The sequence below is a fragment of the Condylura cristata genome, unplaced genomic scaffold (genome assembly GCF_000260355.1).
Source record: "Condylura cristata isolate star-nosed mole 26May11 unplaced genomic scaffold, ConCri1.0 scaffold00007, whole genome shotgun sequence".
NCBI lineage: Eukaryota > Metazoa > Chordata > Mammalia > Eulipotyphla > Talpidae > Condylura > Condylura cristata.
Window position 1 is genome coordinate 23,848,286 of NW_004567108.1, and position 13,403 is coordinate 23,861,688.

Here is a 13,403-nt window from a genome sequence, read left to right on the forward strand (position 1 = left end):
AAAAAAAAAAAAAAGTTTGAAATTCTACTTTAATAAAAATTTTGCCACCTTTGTAATCTAGGAGCAAGTTACTTACATAAAGTTTTATTTTGTTCATCCATAAAACTGAGATAATCAGCACCCATTCTATAGAGTGTTATAAAAATTAAATGAAACATAAATTGAGTACTTTATGAATGGTAATGAGTGCAAATCTTAACTCATATGTGCAGAAATACTAAAATTCCTTATTGTATTCACCTACAGAGCTCAAGGCTCAGGGCATCTCCTCTCTCTGAGTCGCCTATCCCCTGCCAGGACACATAAGGGTATCAGAGAGCACATCTTGGCACCTTGTAGTGCCAATATTTTACCTTTAAGGCCTGCAAAAAAGTAGCTAGTTCATGTAGTTCAGACTAATAAACTACTCAATAGATTCAGCTTATCTTTTTAAGTCTAGGAGCACAACTGACTTCAATCTATTTGTGTTTTTCAAATAGCAAATTTCCCTGAGGCAAGTAAACAGAAATACACTTTATTCTAGGGCAAAGCAAAATAGAAAGAAATATTTCTTTGAAGTATCTTGCACATTTTATATGGTAGTAACAATAAGTGATAACAATACTCATTATTTTATTGTAACTAGTCCTCATATCCAACACCCTTTCTCCATCTGCATTGTCTTTTCATGAAACACAGGGCCTTAGATTATTCATGCTGTTTTGATTGTCTAGCTTCTTCTCTTACCTCCGTCACACCAGCCACACTTCAGCCATACTACCAGTCTAACATCAGCTACCTGTCTCCTCTCACCATTACGCCAATCTTCTGTCATCCTTGGAACCACATTCTTGCCAGGGAGACTGATAAACTTATGGCTTTAAGATTTAGTGAGGCATGATCTTCTCTGTGACTTCTCTGTGTCCCCTGAAAAGATTTAAGATGTCCTCTATATTTCTATAGTACTTTAACACTTTAAGATTTAAGATGATTAAATAATTTATCATCCAAATGGGGACACTTTTAAGAGGGAAAGAGGATGACACTAATAATTACACCAGAGCATCAAATGTGAAACAGGATTGCCCCAAGAAAACCAGAGTGTATGGTCACCCCACTTATCCTTAGATTTCAATAGTAATTGTTTTTGTTCGCCATTCCCTCCCCCCCACACATAAACACATGCACACACAGTCAGTGAATTCTTGAATGGTGGGTGTAGGCCCCAGCATCTAGTACAATGATGGCTGACAGGGTTGAGTGATTGATTGTCAGCATTTGTTTTAGAACAATGTCAGCATTTGTTTTAGAGCAGAACATTCTAGACTAGTGAGATGGTTTAGACAAAAAAAAAAAAAAGGTGGAAGGGGAATATAAGAAAGCAAGCAGTCAAATCTAGGTAGAATGATGGAGATTAGGATGTATCATGGAAAAAGATTCCAGAAACTTGATTATCAGATTAAGGAATTTCTAAAAAAGTGGAAATATTTACACTGAAAACATGAGATTTCATAGTCATACATAAGCTGAGCTAGAAGGAAAAGGAGAGGGACAATTTGCGTAAAAATAATTGAAACTGGGCCCTCCCTGGTGGCACAGTGGGTTAAAGCACAATACTGGGAAGCTAAAGCCACTTCAGCATGAGTTTGATTCCGGCCAGTCCCGGAGGAGAAAACATGGCGCTGCAGATCTCTCCTGACCCGCCCGCTGCTCCCCTCAGCAATGTACTTGGTCGATCTGCCTGTTCTGCTCCCCACTCTGTCTCTGGTAAATCCTCTCACCGCCCCTGCACCTCTGGCCTGTACCACCCCCCCCCCCAGTTCTGTATGTATAAATAAATAAATCTTTAAAATAAATAGATAAATAATTGAAACTATGAATGCCTGGGGTAGCACTGTTTGTTATTTAACTTGTTATTTAACGTTTTATAGTTGACAAAAAAAAAAAAACTTTTAAATTGTAAAGACAGAAACCCAAATGAGCCTGGTTTAACAAAATGGACATTTATCCGCCCAGCTAACAAATACCCAGGTACTACTGGATCCAGTTCTCAGGTAGTGCCATACCATCATGAGGAAACTAGGTTCTTTGCCTTACCATATCTTACTAAGTCTCGGTCAAGTTCTTCCCAAAATGGCTGTCAGTAACTTATAGTCTATTTCCAACAGGGAAAGAGAGCACCATGTTATCAATAGTTCTAGTAAAACTCCTGAAAAAAAACCTCCCTATTGATAGAGAATATCATGTTCTAACTGCCAAATAGTCTGTGTTTGTTAGGGAAAGGGCTAAAAGGACCGGATAATTTACTGGAGGAAAACTAACTCATTTAAAACAGAGAACATAGATATTAAGATGGTGAAAGGAAACAGATTTCCTCTGCTATTTCTTAGTTTGCAATAGTATTAAGCTCTAGGACATGAAAATCAACTAAAGTTATCAAGAGGAAACATAAGTTTTATGCTTCCAAATGTGAAAAAAGAAAGAAATGTACTCATTTTAAAATAATCTAGATTACAATTATTAAAGATTTTTAAAATATGAGAGAAGATATGAGAGTCATCATTATCTTTAAATCGAGACATTATACATTTTAATATTGGGCATATCATACTAATTATGAAAAAAATAGAAAGTATTGTTTTACCTTTTTTCATCAAATCTAGAGATGCAATATTCTGGAAACTGATTACGCATCTTTGAGCAAGTTGTAATAGAGCCAGAGGAGGACTGTGCTGAAAAGATAAAAATGATTCCATCTTTTTGGAAAATTTTGATATTATTTTATTTGAGAAACCAATTGATAAATCTCTTCATTGTGAATGATATGGCCTGTAGGTTTAAGGGGCTTTATAAATGTATTTGTTGAACTGATACCATAATTCTAAGAATACTACAAGAGTTTTCCATGCGATTTATGTTCTGAAGCCTATACATTATATTCAGAACATGGGATTCCAAAGAAAAGTACAAAGATTCAACTACCTTTAAATAGATTTTAAATAACAAGAGTATGTGTAAAATAATACCAACTGGTATTCAAGTTAAATGGATATTTATTCATTTATGTATATTTAGATATAACACAAATTGGATTGCACCAAATATATGACTATTACTGGCAAGATTTAATTTGAAATTTTTTTTTATAATTTCAGAATGAATGTCTATTACTTTTAAGTGAGAAAAGAAATGAAAAAGTTTCTTTGAGGGAAAAAAATTTAACATAATAGGAAAGTAGCTTTGCCTTTTGAAGTGAGGTCATTGTGGGCTTTCTCTTAGTTTTCTCTCCACAAACATCCATCTCAGAAACTATACTGCGCTTAGAAGGATGATTGGTCTGAAAGAATAGGGGCATTTCTTCTCTTATGTAAATACTAACCTAGTAGATTTTAACAGAATTAAGCTAGGGTAAGTAATAAGAATTTAATGGCAGTCATTGATAACCCACTTGGATCATTTTTGTTTTCAAGAAAGCCTCTGCCAAGGACAAGTTTCTGATACAGAAGATAATCTGAACCAAGGATCCAGCTTGATAGAAGCCATATTTAAAGTGCTGTACCATTGCAACTTTTCTCCACAAACATTTGGAAATGTTTTTGTGAGCTATATGGAAGATGAACAATTATGGGACTTTTTATATAACATTCCAGGTATAAGAAATTTACTATTTATAAAGTGCTTATAGATACTTAAATATATCTTTAAGTGTGCTTTAAAAGTTTTATTTTGATGTCAGTTTTGCTGAGTCTGTTATTTGTACAAGTTTATCCTTTTTTTTTTTCAGTATAAAGGTTGCTTCTGGAAATCAGTAACCATAAGCATAATTCTAAGAATACTATAAATAAGTATTCTTATCCAAATTCAATATACTTGGGAGCAGGTGAGAAGGAGGTTGAGGGAAAAATTACATAATGCAGTCTTTCTTTGTTATTAGGAAGTTTTCGCACATGAAAATTTAATATTTACTATAGATTATGTTTTGCTATTGACTATTTAAGACATTAATAAGATATGAAAAAGTGTTTTGTGGTTCTTGGGTGCATTTAATCAACAGACTCATGGTCAAAACTACCAATCAACTTTTTGCAAACATTTAAAATATTTATTGTTAGGACCAGGGCACCTTTCGCTTGCAAAGCAAATATGTTGTACTACTCCTTGGGGATAATATGTTTTCCTCATCTGTGTTGCTTTCTGCAGATAAGAGCAGATGTTAAGGAGAATAAGTTGCTTACCTGTATAGGAAATATTCATAGGTTTTTGCACCTTCAGGGCCACATATAAAAATTCTTTCATTGTTTTATTCTTATATCCTGGCTTTACATCTCCATACTTAATATTTGGGAAAAACAAAGTATGAGAATTTAGACAATAGTTATCCTGTTAGCCCATTAACCATTATATCCTTTACATTTGGCTTTCAACCTGTAAGTTTTCTTATGCATTGTTTTAAAGCAAACATTTTCATAAATTTGTCTCTAGGATTCACCATAAAAAGTCTAACTGGCTCATTGATATGGTTTCTTTCTTTCTGGACTTTGACTATCCTCCACACATTTGAATATTTTTACTTTAAATTCATTATATTACATCTTCTCTTAGTCACTAGCCCTGTAAAATAGCAATAGATAACTTCATGAATTGGTTTTAAAATCTAAATCTATCACTTATAAGACTCTGTGATAATTATCTCCTTTTAAGGTTTTATTTCCTTGTTTCCATGTCTTCCCTCATTGCTTCTCTTTTTACCAAAAGTAGGGGCAGTTTTCTAGTTAAAAGACTGAATTACTTTTGATGTAGACTTTTCAAAATGAAAGAGAAACAACCTTGAAAACCTCTCCACTCCCCTGTTATTTTTAGTTGTTTCTGGTGAAGTTAAGTGTCACATTTTCCCTCACTATGATAAAGAATTGGTGACCTATATGCGTCAACCCTTCCTTACCCTTTAACTCTTAAGTCTTGAGCTATCATGACAGTACAAAACTGTACTAAAAATTATTTAGATGATATTAATAAGATATAGCATAAAGAAGATAAAAACTTTAGGTGCTGGCATGAGAAAGCAAGCTTGCTTCTTGCTACTAATTAGTCCTCTCTGTCTACACATTGAGCAAACCCTTCATTTCAAGGTCAGACAAATGTATTATAAATATTCAAAGAAATCAAATTGTGTGGGAAGTCCAATAGGACAGAAGTTGATAACGGTGAACTTGTCTCTGTGCAAATCATTATTCTTGGGAAACTGAATATTTTCTAGAACCTGAGATCTTGCAATAGTCATAAGGGACTATGACTTATCATAAAGACTTATCTAAGTCTTTGCAAACATTTTCATCCTCAGTTGTCACCAGTCATGATTATCTTAAAAACTGTAATAAGATTATAAAATATACTAACTTGTAGCAAAATTATTAAGCCTTTTATATTTTCTGTTTAGCATGAAAATTTAACAGGTTTAAAGGAAATACAACTGAGACACATAATCATCATCTCACAATATTTGTATTTTACCACTTCAGTAAATTAACCAGTAATTAACCCAGTCAGATCAACTTGAATACATTATTTAAAAGGTAATCAGCTTTCTTCCTCCTGAAACAGGAAAGAACTATTGCAATAAATATAGGAGTGTATATATCCCTCGACGTAGTGTTTTACTATTCTTCAGAAAGATACCTAGAGTGAGATTACTGGATCATATGTGAAATATGGTTTTAATGTTTTGAGAAACCTCCATATTGATTTTCATAGGACTGGACAAGTCTCCGTTCTTGCCAACAGAGGTTATGTATGAAGTTATTTCTCCCCACAACCCTGCCGTACTTGATTGTGGTCTTTCTTGTAGAAGCCATCTTCACAGGTGTGAGGTGGTAACTCATTGTGGTTTAATTTGCTCTTTTTTTTCTGATGACAAATGATGTACATGTTTTCATATCCCAGTTGTAGATCTTCTTTAGAAAAGTGTCTATTTAGCTCTTCTACCTATTATTTGATTAGGCTGTTTTCTTGTTGAGTTGTATGAGTTCATCATAGACCTTGGATATTAGTCCCTGGTATATATGCTATTATTATCTTCTACTGAGAAACGTGTGTATTAATTTCTATAATAGTTTTTCCCCACTGTCCAGAATTTTCTTGTCTCCAAAGACATTCCTGAAGCCAGCGTCTCAAAGAGTGTCTTGCTAATGTTTTTGTATCTTATTGTTTCTGGTCTTGCATCCAAGTCTTTAATCCACTTGAGTTAATTTTTGTGTATAGTGTAATGTATTGAGGCAGTAGCCTAGTTTCATTCTTTTACATGTTACTTTTCAATTTTCCCAACACCATTTGATAAAGAGACTTTCCTTTCTCTATTATATGCTCTTGAGTATTTTGTCATAGATTAACTGTCCATATAAATATGTGTTTATTGCCTTGTTTTCACTCTATTCCATTTATCTGTGTGTCCATATTTATTCCAACACGTTACTGTTTTGGAAACTGTAGCTTTGTTGTGTAACTTGAAGATGGGGAGTGTGATACCTCCATTCTTCTCATTTGTCTTTCAGGGTCTCTTCTGGTCCATATAAATTTCAGTCATGTTTGCAATATTTCTTTGAAGAATGCCATTGAAACTTTGAGAGGGATTGCATAAATCTGTATATTTGTTTGGGTAACATAGTCTTTTTAATTGTGCATATCTTCCCTTCTTTTTTTTTTTTTTGTATCCTCCATTTCTTGTGCTACAATTCTATTGTATAGGTCTTTCACTTCTGTTCTTAAATTTGTTCCATTTAATTCTTTTTATGCAATTATACATGAGGTTGTTGGTTTGATAGTATGTTGGTTTTGTATAGAAGCAAAGAGGTTTACTTACTTTGTTAAATTTATTCCTCTTTAATTCTTTCTATGCAATTGTATATACAGTCATTTGCTTGATTTCTTCTTGTTTGTTGGTTGTATATAAAAGTACAACAGATTTTTGTATATAGGTTTTGTAGCCTGCTATTTCATTGTATTGATTTATCATTGCTAATAGTTTTTTAGTAATGTCTTTAGGGTTTTCTATACCAATTATCATGCCATCTTCAAATAATGGTAGATTTTTTTTTTAAGATTTATTTATTTATTTGTACAGAACTGGGGTACAGGTCAGAGATGCGGAGGGTGAGAGGATTCATCTGAGACAGAGTGGAGAGCAGAACAGGCAGATCGTCGAAGTACACTGCTGAGGGGAGCAGCAGGCAGGGATCCAACTCATGCGGAAGTGGCTTCAGCTTCTGAGTGCTGTGCTTTAATCCGCTGCGCCACCAGGGAGGGCCCAATGGTAGATTTTTAATGGCTTATTAGGTATATCTCTTTATTGTGCCCTAGTTTGTGGGAGCATTGCATTGATTGGGGGAAATAGAAGTCTTTCCAACTCACTGGTTTTCCAATCACTACCATTATTATCTCAGACCACTGAAAGTAGAAATAAATCTTAATGTAAAACCAAACTTCATTGGATAAGCATAGGGGAAAACCAGGACCCTCCCTGGTGGCACAGTGGGTTAAAGCTCAGTATTAAGAAGCTAAAGCCACTTCAGCATGAGTTTGATTCCCACCCCAGAGGTGATCCACATGGTGCAGCAGACCTTCCCTGACCGGCCCACTGCTGTATTTTGTTGATCTGCCTGTTCTTCTCCCCACTCTGTCTCTCGTAATCTTCTCTCTGCCCCTATACCTCTGGCCTGTACCCCAGTTCTCACAAATAAATAAATCTTTAAAAAAAAAATGAAGGGGAAAACCTTTGTAATTATTATGACTTTCAGATTACTCTCAAAATAATTATGCTGAATAAAAGAAGTTAGACAGAAAAAAGAGTTCACATTATCAATATGTCATTTCATAAAGAGAAAATACTAGAAAATAATAACTAACAGAGAAAAGAATAAGGAAAGGAAGAGAAAATACCATCACTCATTGATAATCTCCATTAATATTATCCGTGCATCTTTTAATTCTTTTAGAAGTGTAAGTAGAGATGTATTTGTAATAAAAACAGAATGTCATACTCTTTACTCTCTCTCTTTTTTTTATAAATCAGTATATGGCTTTATTGCATTAAAAGATAAACCTGAGCTAATTTAACAAGTCATCAATTATTGAACATTTAGATTACTTCCAGTTTTTCTTTTTATCCTTTATATATTTATCATTAATTTCTCAGAATAAAGTCCTAGAAAATGAGCAAGCCGACAGGTAAATAAAGTGTGGTGACCTTTAATGTCATTGCCAGGTTGTTACCTAAGAAGTTTCTACAATTTCTATTTCCACCATGAGAGTACCAAACCACCAGCAAGTGTTGTTGTTGACTATTATTTTAATTGCTTTCTTTTAGTACCATGAAGAATAAACTTTTTCAATTGTTTATTGATTGTCAGATTTGAAACTGCTGTCCTTTTTTATAGCTTTAAATTAGATTATTGAGAAACTGGATTGCCAATATAACATGGCATGGACTATTCCTAGATTCTGCTAACCATAATATGCTGTCTGATTTTAAAGTCACAACATGCATGGAGTCTGAGCTGGAGGTCATCCGATGCTTAAGATTGGTACTAACTGACGCCGTCAAGGACATTGTACAGCACATAATATCTCTGATGGGCTCTGGGAGAAGTTGTGAAACAAACCTAAGCAAGCACAATATCCCTGAATGTTTGCTTGAAAGCATCCCAAAAGAATGGAATTATATTCCAAAAGAAGCTAAAAGGAAAGACTCAAGCAAAGGTATCTTTATTTCTCTTGAAGAATACATCCCTAAAGAAGCAATTTCCTAGAATATGGGCTTAAGTAAAATTCTATAAATAAGATTTGTAAATTATATGAATCTTCTTTCCATCAATGATATTTGACACCTGTACGTTTCTTTTCTATGAGTCATATGCCTAGGAAAACTAGAAATGAAAAATATTCAATCAATCATTTTTAAAACTATTATTTATTGCAGTAATAATAGTTTTGTAAGCCAACATTATTTCCAGTTTTTCTTTACAATATGTAATATGATTAAGGGGAATAGATTCACACCCCCTCAGGTCTATGTTACAACACACCCATCTTCGAGTACTCACAATCTTGCACCATAGCCCATCCCCTATCCTTCCTCCCCCCCACTCCCTTTGTTCTTCCCACACACATACATAGCTGCAAATCTATGGTCAGGTTTCTTCTAGTTTGTCTCTTCCTTTTATTTATTTATATCCATGTGTAAGTGAAATTGTGCAGTATTCATCTTCCTCCTGCATATCTCCTTCTCCTTGCTACTAATTCAGAATTTTCCATGAGGTTTTCTATTCATGTTAATAGTCACTGAGTAGTGATATGATTTTGACTAAAATTTTTGTTTATAATCTATTAAGTAATCTAAAATTCATATTCTCAAGAATATTGCTGATATACAGTTTAATTCTTTGAGTTTTTTGCCCCTTGCAGCCACCACTTGTTACTTTCTTTTCCTCTACTAACATCACTACATGTGTTGATTTTAGGTCAAAAATAGCACCCCACATAGTAACAATACATTTTTTCCTCCAAAACCTTTGGTACTGAATTCAGTGCTTTATTCCTATTTGGAGCATTTCTTCAACTAGTGTATTTAAGAACCATCCATTATCACATTTTTTCATTTATTTTATTCATCAAGTCCTCTCCTCATAAATGATTTTTTTTCCTACCTAGATATTTCTACTTCCAAGAATTTCACAAGATTACTTTGAATGTATGTTATCTGTCAGTATGTATTCATGAATCTTCTTTAGATTTTAAAATAGAACTTTTGCCTTTTATATTCAACTTTAAAGAATATTTTTTCACTAACACTAAGGAAACTTTCAACATTAAAATACTCCATCTAACCCCACTAAAGAACAGTTGAAAGGGCTAGCCTTTCATTCTTCTCCATGGAGATCCTAAATAATGTGACTCTTATCCAGAGACCTTATCTTACAAACTCAAATCAATTATCTATCTGTGACCTTTCATAGTAATACTTTAATTCTGTCCAAGCCCTATTAAACTGCCTTTGAATCTAGTAAAGTCATTTAATTGAAATTGGAAAATGTCAGCTTTTCATTACTTAAGTTCTTCTTGTCTGAATTGTTGCCATCTCTCCTTCATTCTAGTTTTCAGCTATTTCATAGATTTTTAACAGTTTGGTAGGCATGATCTGTGGTCAGCATATCATGAAATATGATTAACACTGTTTTGCTTTTCACTTTCAAGTTCTTTTATTCATGAAAAATTGTACTTTCTCATAAGCATTTTGAAGTTTTTCCATAACATTTCTAAGAGCCTCTGATTCCAAGAAGTGCTGACTTTCTAGATACCATTTCTTGGGGTTTTGCTTATAAAATTATCATTGAAAGTAGAAGTACAGCATGTAGACAGCTACGAAGGATTGTTAAATCACATAAATACCTAAAAGAAAGTGGTGAGGGAAAGTGACTTTATAAAATATTCTGTGCAGTCCACATTTTTATGACAATAGATTATCATTGCTCATTTTTCCTTCTGAAATGCTAAAGGAACTTTTATACTAACAGTATTCAACCTTTATTTTCAATACAGTGTATAAGATAGGTATTTTTTACATGCCAAGTATTGTCACTTATTAATTGTAGAAATATTAATTAAAAGAGATAATACTGCATGCGAAGCACAGGGTTTAAGGCTAGAGATAAACATAAATAAGATACTTTTCCTTGGTACCAACAGTCTAGTAGAACTTCCAAAATGGGTGTCAGCAACTCAGGGAATAAATAAGACCATATTTCAGATTGTGAGAGGAAAAATGGATCAGACTGTATTAAAACTTCACAAGGAGATCGTCACTAGAACTCCACTGGTGTGAAGGTGAGCCAGTTACATGATGGGGACAACATTGTAGGGATGAGTGGGGTAAGCTCTACTTTGTTAGCTTTCAGTATTCCCGTAATAAATTAGGTTGTTCTTTGCACTACAGAACCTAATTTTAGCAAAATTAATCCTCGTAAAGCATCCAAGTGACTTTAGCATTACCTTTCATCAACAAATCAACGATAGTTTCAAGCTAATGTCTGGGATGTAAAAAAGAACAAAGGCAATGTGAAAAAGTGCTATTCTTAACATGAGTTCTTTCTCGGCCATTATTGTGAATTAAAATATTTATGATGTAATCAATTTTGGTCAAAAAAAGAATACAAAAGGAAATTTGTGGGCAAACCACTTGAAATATGGTTTCATACATTAATGTTAAACATGAATTCCTCCTAAGTATCATGTCTTGCTTGAGCTGGTGCATTAGCTCAAGACTGTCTGAAATTATCTCAGTTAGCATAAGATTTTAAAGCTAAGCATACATATGTACAAACAGATCATTGTAATAATTATAGCAATGTTTTCAGTCAAATTTAGTATTGAACAATTTGTTTAGATAATAGTAAATGTTTGAGATCTTTTCTGAGAATTCTAGTTTCCTATAAGACAGTCAGACACAAGCTTAATAGAACATCCTTCCAGACACAGTGAAAACACAATATGGAAAATACTATGGTGACAAATCAAAATGCATTTCTTTGTTTCTTTATCAGAAAATATTTAAAGAAGTAAATACTTCAAGTTATATGACTTAGGTGATGCATCTACATGTGAACAAAGTTCAGATGTTTGTGATGGAGCTTAGCATGTATATCTACTCCCCTATGTTTCCAAAAGCAAATAGAAAAAGAACTGGTTGTTTGGTTCCTTTAACAACTAAAGCTATGCCAGAGAGTATGTGTTCTTAGCAGTGAATTCCTCCTTAAATAAAAAAGAATGTTTTGTGGGAAAACTGTTCAGTTAATTGTTTTAACTGAAACAATGGTTTATAGAGAGCAAACAAAAGTCACACCACAAGGAAAATGTATTTGTGACACTGTTCACATGCAAATTGTTAAGAAATGGATGGCAGAAGCACACAAAGCGCTGTCAGCTGTCATTAAGATGGTTTGCTTTATAAAAATCATAAATATTAGTTTTATGAAAATAAGTGTTGCCTAAAGAAATATCAGACCTATATACTTAAGAGCATAAAAATAGGGCTTTCAAACATGATTTAAAATATTACAAATAAGAATACAATTACAAAAAATCAAAAAACAAGTTTTGCATTTCTTAGGAATGCAAAACAGAAATATTTTTCAATTTGTTTGCAAGATCATATAATTGACATGAATGATGAATATTTATTAGTGAAATTTTAAGAACAGCCTTTGCTTTGTGATGGCTGAGATTGGAAACAAGTGCATGATTGCACAAGCACAGTTGATTCCTTGTGAATCAATGTATGTTCGTGTATCTGCTTTTTCACCTATGGTAGCCATTAAAACTAAGCATTGAAACAACTTGGAACCTGACCTTTGAACTGTATCACAAAGTGCTAAGCCCAGATTTTTAAAAGAATTAACATAGTAGATTACTTATCCTCATGCAATAAATTATTATTGACATTTAATGCCATTAAATAAATAATAAAATTCTAAAAATTAATTTTAGCTGCTATTTTGCCTTTACCTCATTCATTATAAATCTTCTTTTTTGCATGTTATTCAATCCATGAAATTTATTATTAAGTCTGTTGTGCATGCATAGAAAGGAAGAAATGATAAATGCATAAATATATTACATTCATTCTAAGACATACATTTTTTTCACACTTTATCATCTCTGAATTTGGAATGACCCTTACAAAATATTACATACATATGGCTTTGCTAGAAGTCAACTTATTTAAATAAGGAGAAAAGTGAGTGTGTGGCATTCTTAAAAAATTCCTCCCTGGTGTGTTGTTAACATCATCATAGACTCAAGCCCCTGTGATTAGTAGAATGGATTTATTAATTTGTAACCAGCTTAAAGGTTCTGATTGGAATTTGCCTTAAGCATTAATGAAGTAGTTGGGGATTTGAGTAAGTTGAGTCCTCAGGTTTTATAAAATATCAGAAGTGTAGTTGTGAAGAGAATTAGTAATCTTTGTTTAATATCCACTTAGATTGTCAAATATTTACCTAGTATCTGCAGTTAAACCCTCTTAGGATAGAGATAAGGAAGATAAAATCTTTTAAGTGAAATACCTGACAGCAGACTAGAGGGTTTAAGACACAAACACAAAGAACAATATAATATTTTAAATTATTAAAGCCCACAGAAGAGAGATCACAAAGAAATTTTAAATTTTACTTTATCTACATTTTAACCTTATGTAAATACATTCATTTGAATAAAGAAAAACATTTATTGAGGAACTTTTTTTTAATCAAGTAAGCACTTTCATGGTTATTATTATATTTAATACAAAATCTTCGAACTCATTCAAATCTATGTAGAACCAGCTTTCATAAACTTATAAGGACTGCTCTAGTTAATTTTAAAATGGTTCTCAAGTC

General features: G+C 33.0%; 2 protein-coding genes across 2 annotated transcripts in view; both read left to right on the forward strand.

Annotated features, from left to right (window-relative positions):
• LOC101622094 (uncharacterized protein KIAA0825-like) overlaps positions 1-3,664 on the forward strand; it is a 63,570-nt gene extending 59,906 nt beyond the window's left edge. Inside the window, exon 11 of the mRNA XM_012721757.1 lies at positions 3,450-3,664. Within this exon, the coding sequence (XP_012577211.1) occupies positions 3,450-3,664 (215 nt within the window). The remainder of the gene's footprint in view (positions 1-3,449) is intronic.
• Positions 3,665-8,516: 4,852 nt separating this feature from the next.
• The window catches only part of LOC101622315 (uncharacterized protein KIAA0825), a 183,070-nt gene continuing 178,183 nt past the window's right edge, over positions 8,517-13,403 (forward strand). The window contains exon 1 of the mRNA XM_012721758.1: positions 8,517-8,730. Within this exon, the coding sequence (XP_012577212.1) occupies positions 8,517-8,730 (214 nt within the window). The remainder of the gene's footprint in view (positions 8,731-13,403) is intronic.